The sequence below is a fragment of the Pelodiscus sinensis genome, chromosome 16 (genome assembly GCF_049634645.1).
Source record: "Pelodiscus sinensis isolate JC-2024 chromosome 16, ASM4963464v1, whole genome shotgun sequence".
NCBI classification, from domain to species: domain Eukaryota; kingdom Metazoa; phylum Chordata; order Testudines; family Trionychidae; genus Pelodiscus; species Pelodiscus sinensis.
Genome location: NC_134726.1, coordinates 33,965,191 through 33,978,013, shown reverse-complemented (window position 1 = coordinate 33,978,013; position 12,823 = coordinate 33,965,191). Strand labels below are relative to the sequence as shown.

At 56.8% G+C, this 12,823-nt stretch overlaps 1 protein-coding gene across 1 annotated transcript in view; it reads right to left on the bottom strand.

Moving 5' to 3' along the window:
• MYO15A (myosin XVA) overlaps positions 1 to 12,823 on the bottom strand; it is an 82,654-nt gene that overhangs the window by 56,900 nt on the left and 12,931 nt on the right. The window contains exons 14-23 of the mRNA XM_075899761.1: positions 10,851 to 10,946; positions 10,141 to 10,272; positions 7,801 to 7,926; positions 7,245 to 7,322; positions 4,662 to 4,816; positions 4,171 to 4,216; positions 2,367 to 2,491; positions 1,875 to 1,992; positions 1,197 to 1,372; positions 403 to 487 (exon numbers count right to left, since the gene is read on the bottom strand). Of these exons, the coding sequence (XP_075755876.1) occupies positions 403 to 487; positions 1,197 to 1,372; positions 1,875 to 1,992; positions 2,367 to 2,491; positions 4,171 to 4,216; positions 4,662 to 4,816; positions 7,245 to 7,322; positions 7,801 to 7,926; positions 10,141 to 10,272; positions 10,851 to 10,946 (1,137 nt within the window). The remainder of the gene's footprint in view (positions 1 to 402; positions 488 to 1,196; positions 1,373 to 1,874; positions 1,993 to 2,366; positions 2,492 to 4,170; positions 4,217 to 4,661; positions 4,817 to 7,244; positions 7,323 to 7,800; positions 7,927 to 10,140; positions 10,273 to 10,850; positions 10,947 to 12,823) is intronic.

The window sequence follows — 12,823 nt, the reverse complement described above, 5'->3', positions numbered from 1 at the left end:
GGACGGGTCACGTGCTACGTTCTGTCGGTTCCCGCTGAAGCCCCTGGAACCCGCCCCCACAGAAGACTGAATCCTGGCTAGAGGGACCATTGGTGTGACCCAGCTGGGCTGCTCTTGTGTTCTTAGTGCTGCCTGGGCTCTTGGGAACTACACCTCCTGCCCCCACCGCACGCTGGATCTTCGGGGGGAAGGCAGTGCTACAGCACAAGCTAGAGGCAGGGCGAGCTTCTGCCCGTGCCCTGCCATCCCGACCTTCAGCCCCTGCTATTCCACCCCCAGCCCCTCACAGCTCTGCTGCCCCTTCGTCCTGAGCGACAGAGCTCCCTCTGATCCAGGCCCATGGCCCATCGCACGACCCCTTTCCCGCCCCATGCCTGCCCATTCCGCACCAGCCGCTCTCACCTTGAGGTACCTCCTGCGATTCACGTACACGTGCACCAGGGACCGGAACTTGATCAGACTCTTCCTCAGCCGCTTGTACCTCTGCCTGCAGGGAGCAGCGATCCCACGGTTAACGGGGCTGGGGGCAGCCTGTACCCAGGCCCCGAACGCTGAGCCCATGGCGAAAGCCCTGGCACTGCCCAAGCGGCAGCATCGGGACGGTGGGAAATCAGGCACAGGGAAAGGACTCGGAGCTCTGTCTGACCAGCGCTGGCCATGGGCGTGTGACACCAGACTCCTCCTGTGCCACCCTCATCTGCCTGTCGCTGTCTGCTGCCGGACATCCAGGCCAGCTCCTCCCTGACTTTGGCTGGTTGGTTAGGGAGACAGGGCTGGAAATTTCCGTTCTAAGGACAGTCGGCAGCACAGCGTGGCTGCCCTATTGAGGAGTCAACATGCATGTAACATACAGGCCGGGGGCCTGACCCGAACCCCACTTGAACCTGATCAGTCTTGCCAAAGGCCTTTGGATCAGGTCCTCCGGAGTGGGGACGATAGGCCCTGACAGCTGTGCAGGTGGGTCAGACCCCCAGCAGCCTACGCTCAGTCCCTTGACACGGTTTGATTGTGTCTGGATCCCACCTGGTCCCAAAGCGCCGCACGAGGCTCCTTGAAACTCAGCCCCGGAGCGCCCCAAAGGGCAGGAGGCCTTGGCGTGGGCTTTGACCCAGCCCTGTCCCCCAGTAGCTTATCTCTTCCCACGTGGGAGTGCGAGCAGCCGGCTGGGCCCCCCCGGCACAGCCCCGCCTCCGCACCTGGCCAGGTAGCCCCGGGCCTGGCTCTGCAGGAGGACGATCTTGCGGCGCAGCGAGCGGAAGCGTTTCTTGATGAAGAAGGCGCGGGCGTAGTGCTGCAGGGTGAGCGCGGCCCGGTGCAGCGCGCGGTCCCGCTTGCTCTCCAGCAGCTGGTACACGTGCTCCTTCATGAACAGCTGGCGGGAGGGAGAGAGAAACGGCATCAGCCCCAGGGGAGGAGGAGCTGCTGCCCGGCTCGCTCACCTGGCCAAAAGGCCCCGTCCTGCTCCTGCCCCAGGCTCTAGCAGCTCCCACCAGTCTCAGTGGGAACTCTGCTCCTAGTGCCCGGGGCCTGACCCAAGGCTGAGAGGGGGATGGAAAGATTCACTGATTCGGGGGGCTGGGCCGGGCTCTATGAGAATTAACAAAGCAGAGGTGGGGTGGGTTTGGTTTAATTCTCTGCCCCACATGAGATCCCTGTAGATGGCCACAGGGCATCTCAGTATCCCGCGTCTGGACGCCAAGGTGTTAACAACACGGGACATGCAGCCGCAGGGGAAGGCACCCATGGTGGTCTGGGACATCCGATTTCCATCCCGCGGAAGCTCATGAGTGGAGCCAGGGGGGAGGAGAGGGCAGTCTAATGGGCCCCCAGCCTGGATCCCTTGCTGCCACCGCTGCAGACCGTTGCTGCCGTACCTTGCTGGCTCCGACGCAGTACATGGTGGGGCTCACAGCACACAGCTTCTTCAGCACCTCCACGCAGCTCACGCCGTCCGGCCTGACGTCAGGCCGGAGATCGACCAGGCACCTGTACCTAATCGAGCCCAGGAGCACAGTTAATGCGGGAGACCCAGACTCGAGTCAAGGCAAACTCTCTTGAGCGGTTCCACCCCACACCGGAGCCAAGAACAGGACCCGGAACAGAACCCCGGAGACCCACTCCCCCAGTTCTCCAGTAAGTTAGAGACGGAGGAGACCTGTTGGGAGGCCTTTGGGGGAGGTGCAGGATTGCTTCTTGAGGTGCGTCCCCCGTGTGGGGCACCAGCCCCTTCTCAGCTGATTCGAGAGATGAGGAATCAACTTTGCTCTCCCTCTGCCCCACTCCCCCTGTCTACTCGGGCTCCCTTTTGGGACAGGCCCCTTCCCAAAGCTTCTTTGTCTGGAGCCAGCGGCTCCGGGCGGCAGCACCTGTCGATGAAGATGTGGAAGGGGATGCGAACTGGGAAGCCCTCTTTGCGGATGCGGATGGTCTCTAGGATTCCAGAGTACCGGAGCTGGCTGCTGACGATGTCTGCCTCGAAGACAGCTGGCTCCTGAGACGAGGGGGAGGCAAGAGGAGAGTTGTCACGGCTTGGCTTTCATTGCCCGTTGGAGCAGCGGGGACCAGACAACTCGCGAGTGACACAGCCGGGGCTGGTGGCTGTATGGGGACGCTGCTGCGTCCTCGGCCTTGGCGCGGCGATCCAGCAAAGCCCTCAAATGCACGCTCAGCGGCAGGCGACTGGATTCAGTGGGACCTAAGGTGGCGCCTTTCTGAGCTTTGCAGCACCGGGGTCTAGGCACAGGGAGCGGCCTGGGGCCCGGGAGGCCGGCGGGAGAAGAGAGAGGGCGAGGTGGAGAAGGCAGCGAGGATTTGAGGCAGCATGGCCGGAGCAGCACGTTTCTTGCGGTTACCGAAACGCTTTTGTGCTGTTCACCTGCTTGCAAACCTCCCGTCGTACCGGCAACTGCAGCCGGGTCTCCAGGGGGAGTCTCCTCTCTGGACAAAGCTCCTTTGTCCCATTATTTGCCAAGCAGCACGTCCGCAAAGAGCTTCTATTGGCTCGGCTGTGAGAAATGCTAGTCCAGGGACAAAGGGACAGGAGCTGCCAAGGCCAGATGTGTCTTGCGCTGCCCCTGTGGGTCTGGGCTGTGGTATTAAGTCTTAGAGCAGGGGTGGGCAACTGACAGCCCAGGGGCCAGATGTGGTCCCCGGCTTGCCTGGATCCAGCCCCCTAGGCTCAGGGATCCTCCCCGCCAGCCCTGGGGAGCCCCCGCTGCCAGTCCAGCCCCCGCTGCCTCCCACCCGACTGATTTTTCTGTGGGTCAGCAGCCCCAGACCCAATAAAGCGCGCCCCACCCCCGGCTTATAGTGTCTCACAGCATCAGCCTCCAGAGGGCAACAGGATGAGAGTCTCGCCCAGCAGAGAACAGCAGGGACGCAGGCTGCGTGAGGCCAGAGACAGACATCGGTGCAGTAAGGGGAGTGGGCAAAGAGCAGGAAGTGCGTTTTGCTTGCGGGCATGGGGGAGAGCAAACAAGGAGAGACAGTGGGTGAGGTCCAATCTCGGCGCATTGTCTCCTTTTGTTAAGAGAGGCAGATGCAAGCCGATATCTCACTTTAGAGCGATAGGCTCCAGGCTTGGGAACAGGGTGAAGCTGTAACTGGAGAGGCACCCGATGCAGTGCAAGCCACATGACATGGAACTGAAAGGCAGTGGGCTGCCAGCAGCCCCCTCCCTCTATGGCACCCGCCATCACGCCAGCCAGGGTGAGGTACACGTATTGCAATGCCCGTATGGGACACCTTACTCCTTGTGCTAAGTAGCAGGATCTAGTGGGTAAAAAGCCCAGGGCTGAGAGGCAGGGCATTGTCCATTCCCTGATCTGCCACTGGCTCACAGGGTGGCCTTGGGCATGTCACTTTGCTTCCATTTTAAAATATGGGCTCCCTTTGTGGGTGCCTGGCTAGGACATGATTTACAGAGCTGCTACTGTGCATGGCTGACTTCAGGGTGCATGGCTGTTGCTACGGATACAACCTCTCAGGATATCTAGCCTCTCACCCTACAGCCTGTTCGCCATCCCAACATCTCCAGAGTGCCCACAGTTAAGAGACACAGGGAGGGAAGAGGCAACTCCCTCCTGGGGATTATGTCAATGAGACGTGGCTTTGGCGTTGCTAACCCTGCATCCGGCCCCACTGCCACACCCGTCATGGGTGTATTCTTACCTTCTTGTTGTTGGGTTTGAGGCAGCGGACGAAGAACGGGTTGCACCTGAATCAGAGAGAGAGCTGCACTTATCCGCTGGAGGAGCTGACAAAGGAACCCATGAGCGGGGATGCCAGGACATGCTGGGAAGTTTCCGCTGCATTCGGTGGCCAGGAAATCGAGCCGAGCAGCTGAACTGCTGGCTTCACCCCAGATCATTCTGGGCACATCTGCCAGGCTGACAGCAACTTTCCAAGGCATCTAACTCCCCTAGGCCCCACAAGCGCCTCGCTTCTGGCTCTGGAGAGCAGTGCATTGCAACACTGTGGTTACAACATCCTGGAAAGATCTCTTCCCTCCATGGTCCAAACCAGGACTCTGGGGTGACTCAGGGCAAGTCTCTGCCCCATTCCAGAGGAGGATCTGCCGGGATTTTCCCACCACCCCATTTCCCCCCTTCCCCGAATAGACAATTTCTGAATCTGTTTCTTTAAGCTCCCTCCTCACTCACCTCTCCATCTTCTCCACCAGGTCCAGGAGCGACTGCTGGAACTTAGCGGCCACCGTTGGGGCTTTATACCGCCGGGTGACTGTGCTGTTCTTCCCCATCATGGTCCTCTGCTGGGCCACTTGCTGGGCATGGCTGAAGAAGAGGTTGGCCACCACCTTGGAAGAAAGGGGGACGGTTGAAAAAGGGGAAGGAATAGGGCTGTGTTGAGACAGTGATGTCTAGTGGCTAGAGCGCTGGACTGGGACTCAGGAGACCTGGTTCTATTCCCAGCCCTGCCAATGGCCTGCTGGGTGAACCTAGGGAAGGCACTGCCCTGCTTCGTGCCTCAGTTTCCCCCTCTGTACAATGGAGACACTGACCTTTTCTGTGAAGCACTTTGAGCTCTGCTGCTAAGAACTATTCTTATTGTTGTTATTCTTCATTATGTCTGCTGTGTCTCCTCGGAGAGTTCAATGCGTAATGCGCAGGAATGGGAGCAAGGGTTCTTGGGCTCTTTTCCCAGCCCCATGACAGATTGACTACGTGACCCTGGGTAAGTCACCGTGACTCAGTTTCCCCCACTGTATAATGGGAACACCCGTATTGTGTCCTCATGGGATGCTGGGAGGCCTCATTGGTTTTTGTTACGTGATCTGTCCGAGACCAAAGGTGCAACAGAAGAGCAGAGTGCCAGGGTAGCTGGAGTGAGATCGGGCAAGCGCGTGCCAGGAGTGAGTGGAGTTCAATGCCTGGTCGAGCACTTGTCTCTAGCATCTGAACAGGAGCATGCTTCACACTTGTCTGCTCCATTGTGCGCACCATCCCCAGGAGCACGGTCTCGGGAGAGGGTGGGCTGTTTGCTAACGCCGTTGGCCAGCTGGCCAGGTGGATTACCAAGTGCCTGTAGGTTGGCAAGTGTATCCGTGTTCTGCAGGCGCCTCTAGTCCTACATCCACTCACATCCACATAAGCTTCTGGAATGCAGGGTAGCAGCTGAACAAATCCTTGGGAAACCTATTACAGCGACCCACCCTGTCCCAAGCCCTGGGAAGGGTGACGTGACATCACAGGCCTCCAGCCTCGGCAGCCAGGGCTTGCATGGTTCAGCAGAGAGCAAGCTGGCGGGCTGCTCTTCGGCGTCAAATAACGGATACTGCCAAGAGGCATGACCGAGTTCCAAGAGAGGAAATCCCCCAGCAGGCCCATAGCTGCTTGACGTGTTAATTACGGACTGGGAAAGAGTCCCACCAGTGGCAGCACGTTCCAACAGTAATATCTCGCTCTTCTCAGTGGTAGACTGCGATGCAGTCTGCATGATTATACAGGCATCGGTGACACTGGTAGCCATTCACATTAAATTAGGGCAGTGGTCACCAACCAGTCAATCGGGATCTACTGGTAGATCTTGGAGCCTTTGATAGGTGATCCTGAGACGCTGTCAAGTGCCAGCACTTTTTTAAGTGCAGGGCACAGAAAGACGGGGGGGGGGAGGGTGCTGACATCAGGGTGCTTCTCCCTCCACCCTGCACCCCATCTCCACAGAGTGGAGGGGAGGGCGCTGGGATGGAGAGAGTTTGCTGGCTGCTTTTGGGAGTGATGCAGGGCCAGAGGAGGGCCAAACCTGCCTTAGCCCCACTGTGTCACCAACCAGCAGCCACCTGTGGTAAGTGGTGCCCAGCTGGAGCCTGCATTCCAAACCCTGACCCCAGTTCTGAACCCCTTCCTGCACCCCAAACCCTTGCCCTAACCCTAAGTCCCCCTGCACCCAAACTCCCTTCCAGGGCCTGCACCCTGAACCCCTTCCTGCACCTCAACTCCCTGCCCCAGGTTCATCTCCCAACCCCTCCCACACTCCAAATCCTTTAGCCCAAGATCAGAGTCCACATCCCCCTCCCCCGCACCCCAGCCTGATAAAAGTGTGTGAGGGCAGGGGAGGGAGGGAGGATGGAGTGAGCAGGGGCAGGGCCTTGGAGAAGGGGTGGGAAGGAGGCGGGGCAAGAATGTTTGGGTTTGAGGTGGATCCTGGATTGCACTTAAATTCAAAAAGTGATCTCATGCTTAAAAAGGTTGGAGACCCCTGAATTAGAGGGTGGAAAAAATTCTCATGCATCAGGGCATCTAAACTGACAGCCAGAAGGGTCAGGAAGGAACTTCTGCTACCTCCCCTCAGCATCACCATCCTCAGCATTGGCCTATAGGCAAGGGGTATCACACCACAGAGAGCACTTGGCAGAGCTGGCAAAACACTTGGCATGCAACCCGAAAGCAGGTAAAACTTGCCTGAGTGGGAGCTACAAGCTGGAGGGAGCATTGGCTAAAGCACAGAGCTCTGAGTTAGACTGCCAGGTTTTGGGGACCTGTTCCCAGGTCTGCCACTGACTCACTGAGGTCTGGAGAAAAGTCTAGTCCCAGTAGGCTGGAGACAGAGCTGGGACTAGAACCCTGGTTTCCTTCCTCCGTCAGCTGCTCTGCCTTATAGGCCACACTGCTTCCTACACACAATGCAGTGCTGCTGTAACAACCCCCAGCTCCCTCCCTGTCTATCTCCCAGCCTGCACCACCAGCGCTGGTAGCAAAGAGTCGGAGACTGGTGGAAGTTCTTACTTTGGTCTTGCTGTTGACAAAAAGGTCCAGAACATCCTGGCGGACTTGATCATAGTTTTTATCCAGAAACTTGTGCACCTGAAAAAACAAACAGAGCCCCTCCCCCCAGTTACTCGGATCAGAGGTGCCAACTCCCCAGCTGCTCCGGGGCTTCAGCACCCCTGGGAAAAAAAACAGGGGGTGCTCAGCCCACACCAGCCACAGCTGTTGGGCAGGGCCACCACTCAGCTGTTCAGCAATTGGCAGGAGGCAGTCAGGGAAGGGGTGGCAGGTGGAGGCCTCAGGAGAGGGGTGAAGTGAGGGCAAGGCCTTGAGATGGAGTGGGGTGGAGCACCCACCAGAAAAATAACAGTGATTTAGACCCATCCGGTATAACAAGGAAGATCTAGAAATTAAGGGCCAGAGGCTCTGGCCACGGGAGTAGTGATTTACCCCAGCTGAGGATCCTGCCCCAGCTGGACAGCAGGTGGGAGAGAGCCAGACTGGTAGCTACCGAGCACTGGTTCTACCCACGTGCCTGTCTCTTGCTCCCAATCCCACTCCAACAGCCGCTCACCTGGTAGGTGACTTTGCCAGCATAGTGTTTGATGGTGAATTCCGGGAGAGGCATCTTTGGCTTGGTGTACAATGCACTGGAGCCGTGGTGGTAGTGACACTTCTGCAGGAAAGTATGGTCCGTGGCCTGCGAATGGGAGCAAGGGGCATGGGGTTACCTCAGCAACCTGACTGGCTGCAGCCACAAGCAGGCCGCCTTGCTGTTTTTAGGCAGCCTTTGTCACTGTTTAACCAGCCCCTGTGGAACACTTTGCATCAGCAGGCGGCCAGATGAAAGGCTGGATGGTTACATGGGCAGGGGTAACACTTGTAGCCATTAACTTTAAATTAGGGGCTGGAAAAATTCTCATGCTTCAGGGCACCTAAACGGACAGCCAGAAGGGTCAGGAAGGAACTTCTGATACCTCCCCTCAGCATCACCATGGGCAGCATTGGCCTAGAGGCAAAGGGTATTATACCACAGGGAACTTTTGGCAGAGCTGGCAAAACAGTTGGAATGCAACCCGAAAACAGATAAAACTTGCCTGATTGGGAGCTACAAGCTGGAGGGAGCATTGGCTAAAGCACAGAACTCTGAGTCCGACTGTTAGGTTTTGGGGATCTGTTCCCATGTCTGCCACTGATTCACTGCGTGACCTCAGGCATGTCACCTCATTGGCATGTGCCTCAGTTTCCCCATCTTCAGAAAGGGGATAATAATGCTTCCCTCCTTCCCAGGGGGCTTGGGAGGCTCAATTTATTAACATCTGTAAAAGCTCTTGGAGATCCTTGGCTGGAAACCTCTGTAGACATAGGGGCTACATCTAGACTGGCATGATTTTCCGCAAATGCTTTTAACGGAAAAGTTTTCCGTTAAAAGCATTTTCGGAAAAGAGTGTCTAGATAGGCACGGACGCTTTTCCGCAAAACCACTTTTTGCGGAAAAGCGTTCATGGCCAATCTAGATGCGCTTTTGCGCAAAAAGCCCCGATCGCCATTTTAGCCATCTGGGCTTTTTTGCGCAAAACAGTACTGTGCAAGAGGGCTTTTGCCCAAACGGGAGCAGCATAGTATTTCTGCAAGAACACAATCTTACATGAGAGCATCAGTGTTCTTGCGGAAATTCAAGCAGCCAGTGTGGACAGCTGGCAAGTTTTTCCGCAAAAGCAGCTGATTTTGTGGAAAAACTGGCCAGTCTAGACACAGCCACAAAGTATTTAACCTATCTATACCCACCTGGGACTTTCTGAACCTCTCCATGTCCCGGAGGTGTCCCCATGACCACACACAATACCACAGCAGCAGAATAGCTGGACTGTAGACCCTTCCTGCTCTAAGGTCATGTCTTCACTCTGGGGATGATCCACACTTCCACGATTGATCTTCTGGAGTTTGATTTAGTGAGTCTTGTTAAGACACCCTAAATCAAACTCAGAGAGTCCTCCCCCGCCTCCCTATCAGCCGGTACTCCTGTGAGGAGTAAGGAAAGCCAACAGAAGCATTTGCTCCCCTCAGCCTCCCGCTATAGGGACTGTGGGGAAACTTGAATCAAGGTCCGTCGACTCCAGCTACATAATTAACGTAGTTGGAGTTACGTCTCTTGATTTGACTTTCCCCTTTAGTGTAGACCTGGCAGTATGTCTATACCAGAGCTAGAGTATAATTTCTTAGGTAGACATACCCTTAACAGTGTAGCCCCAGCTGAATGGGAGAGTTTGGTGCTCTGAGCACATTCCTAGGTTTCAGACAAGATTGTACACAGGGAGGTTAACTTGTCCCACCTCCCAAAGCTAGCCTGCTCTTTTTAGCACACTAGCTCACTCACAGCCAGTGCAGGTACAGCTGCCTGAGCTGGAAAATTACATCCCAGTGGGAATGTAGCCTTAAACCCAAGCCCTCTTAACACTCGAGCTAAGGGAGAATCTCGTCCAGCAGCACAGGGTCTGTGACACGCAGTCGTGCAACTCAAATTCAATCCAGCAGAGAACCCTGGTGTGCACAAAAGGAGAGGAACAAACTGGCTTGTTGCCCTGCTTGGCCACATTCATCCCTGTTGGGAGGGCAGTGGAATCGTGCCTGTTCATGCAGCAGCTCTGAATTTGGATCAGTCCCATTCGTGAGACCATAGGATGCCTCCAGGGTCCCTCTCAAAAGCTTATGTGCACAAGGATCACAGTATGTCACTAAGGCTGCCTGCCTTCACAGGGACCGACATCAGGGTCAGCCCTGGGCCTGGCAGAACAGTCCCATCGCTGCTGCATCTGCCGGAGCTCTCTGCTTAGCTACTCGTGCTCACGTGTAAAAACAAAGAGCAATTTGCCTACAAGATGCAGGCAATGCTGAGCCTCCGCAGCGCCGCTACCTGAGGGAAGGAGCTCTGATCATCCAGGATCCTCAGAATCCCATGTGGCTTTTGCGCAATGAGGTCAATGCAGGGCTGGTTGTCACTGAAGGTGATTTCTTTCCACTCGATCTGTTCCCGGATGTACTCCTCCTGCAGGAAGTGCATAGCACAGGGAAGCAAAAGGCCTCAGGGTTTCGGGCTTCATCAGCTGGCTGACTGATCTGTATTACGATTGTTTGGCCTTGACACAATTTTACCAGGATGGCCTTTCCCAGAAGAGCCCCTATTATTCCGAGGGCACAGGGAGCAACCAAAGGCACACAGAATGAGGGGTTTCAAATAACCCTGGAGCCAGCCCTGCAGGCTGTGAAGTAAGCTCTGGGGACTGGAAAGGGCTGAACCCAGGGCAGCCTTCTCCGGGTGCTGGAACTTGGGATGTGGGGGGCGCACTCACACCCGCTAGCTTGATACAGGGTTTGGTTCTCGGCTCCCAGCACCCCCACTATAAAAATGGTTCCATCCCCCCGGACTTCCCTGAGAGGCTGATGTTATAAAGGGGGACTGGACTGTTCACTCACTTGCCAGGTTGGCAAGTAGCATACGGGCCAGGAGCTGCCTCGATTTCCCCCCAGCTTGCCCAGCGTACAGGCCAGGAGCTGCCTCAGTTTCCCCGTCCCCCCTCCCCCAGAGTACAGGTCAGGAGCTGCGTCCATTTCCCCCCAGCTCACCTGCTCCTCCTTAAAGACGATCTTGTTGAAGAAGAATTGCAGATATTCGTTTGCATAGTTGATACACAGCTGCTCGAAGCTGTTAAAGCTGAGGTCCTGTGAAAAACAGAGGCCTCTGTGAAGCGCGCCTGGAAGGAGGCGCAGCAGGGCTAAGGGATAGGGAGCAAGCACAGACGACCCCCCCACACACACCCTGGGAGCTCGCATGTTCTTCCTGGCTTTGCTCCAGACTGCAAATGCACTTGCTGGGCTACAGCCTCCCTGCCCTCCGTGCTCACAGAGAAGGACCATGTAAGATGGCCTCATTTGACACAGCCGGCTGCATCTCTCGAGGACTGGAACAGCCTGGTGTGCTGCAGCCCAGGACTCAAGGGGCTTTGGGAGGAGCAGCGGAGGAGAGAAGGCGGTTAGGGCTGAGATGCACTGGTCCAGCTGGACTGGAGCAGCAGATAATGCGAGACAGCGAGACTAAGTCACATTGGCAGAGCGGTGAGACAGCCTGGGGTTGGCATAGCAGAGAACTGGATTGTGTAGGGCCAGGATGCTGAACTAGACGGGTCACAGACTGATCCTGCCTGGCACCTCCTATGTTCTTATGGGCAGGAAGGCGGGGGGCAGTTTAAGGGGGAAGGGCTTAGGAGCGTGACAGCAGACAGAGGTAGAGTTCAGGGCAGGCTAGGGTGGTGGGTGAGGATCCGCAGAGCTGGGGCGGCGAGGCCAAGAGTGGAACACACACAGACACCCCCAGTTCTGGAGGCAGCAACGCTGGGGCCTGACATCACATTTGCGGGGCTCTGTTCTGCGGAGGATGGGGAGAGACTAGAGGTGGCAGCTTTGGACTTGGACCTTAGTGAGTGTCCTGCCTTAGGCAGCAGCATCATCCACGTCTCCACACCATTCCCAGATCCTCTCAGGAGACCTGCTGCTGGCACGTTTCCAGGGCAACGAGGCCTGTGTCATCCAGGCCTGTTTGGATTAAAAGCCATGGACGTGGGCAGCCGGGAATGTAGGCAAGCAAAGTCTTCCCCAAATTGCCTACATGCCCCGGCCGCCCTCCAGGTGGCCAGGAAGGATTGGGCTGGGGTGGATGGGGCTTGGTCCAGGGGTGGGGCCTCGGGTGGATGGGGTGAGGCTGGGGTTGTCTTCCCCAGCTGGGCCTTCACCTGCCACCCATGTGCACGGACCCATTGTTTTATAGCAAGACAACCAAAGGGCCCGATCCTCGGCTGGTGTCCTTTGGCGTCGCTCCAGCGACCCAGCAGAGCAGCGATGGTTTACCCCAGCTGCGGGGCTGGCCGTGAGGCAGGGCGCTTTTGAGGGCATGGCTGCAAAGCGCAAAGCATGCAGGGAAAGGTGGGCCAGGCTCCAGGCAGGAGGAAGGGGGAGCCCTGGCCATTTATAACAACTGTCTTCACGGGCGTCGTTAGACAAGTGGGGAGTGAAACACCCAGGGGCCACGAGCCCACGAGAGGGGAGGGGTGTCGTGGCAGCATCCGCAACAGGGGGGTGGATCTGAGGTCACGGATGGATTCCCACGAAACCGAGAGGGGAATTGAGGGGGAGGGGTTAATTTAGGGTTTGAACATTTCCATTCAGCGTGTCTTTCGTTTCCTTCCCACGGTCCCAGTAAGTCACGCTACGGCTCCGGTAGGTCACGCCGGTGCCCGTTTGAGTTGGTAACAAACATTTATACTGCCAGGGCTCTCCATGTCGTCTGCTGAACTCATGGGAAGCTGCATTCAGCCCTGGTCACAACCCACGCTGCCCTCCACAGGGGATACCCATACGTCCACCAAAGCCACGCTGAGTCTCACGTTAATATTCTCCTGGTAAGCCATAGCAGGGGTCTCACAATCACGGCCCGTGGTAGGCCATCTGCAGTTCCACAATCCAGCCTCAGTGGCTGCTGGTGTGTGTGTGTGTGTGTGTGTGTGTGTGTGTGTGTGTTCGGACCCGTCCCCCCCAAGCCCAGA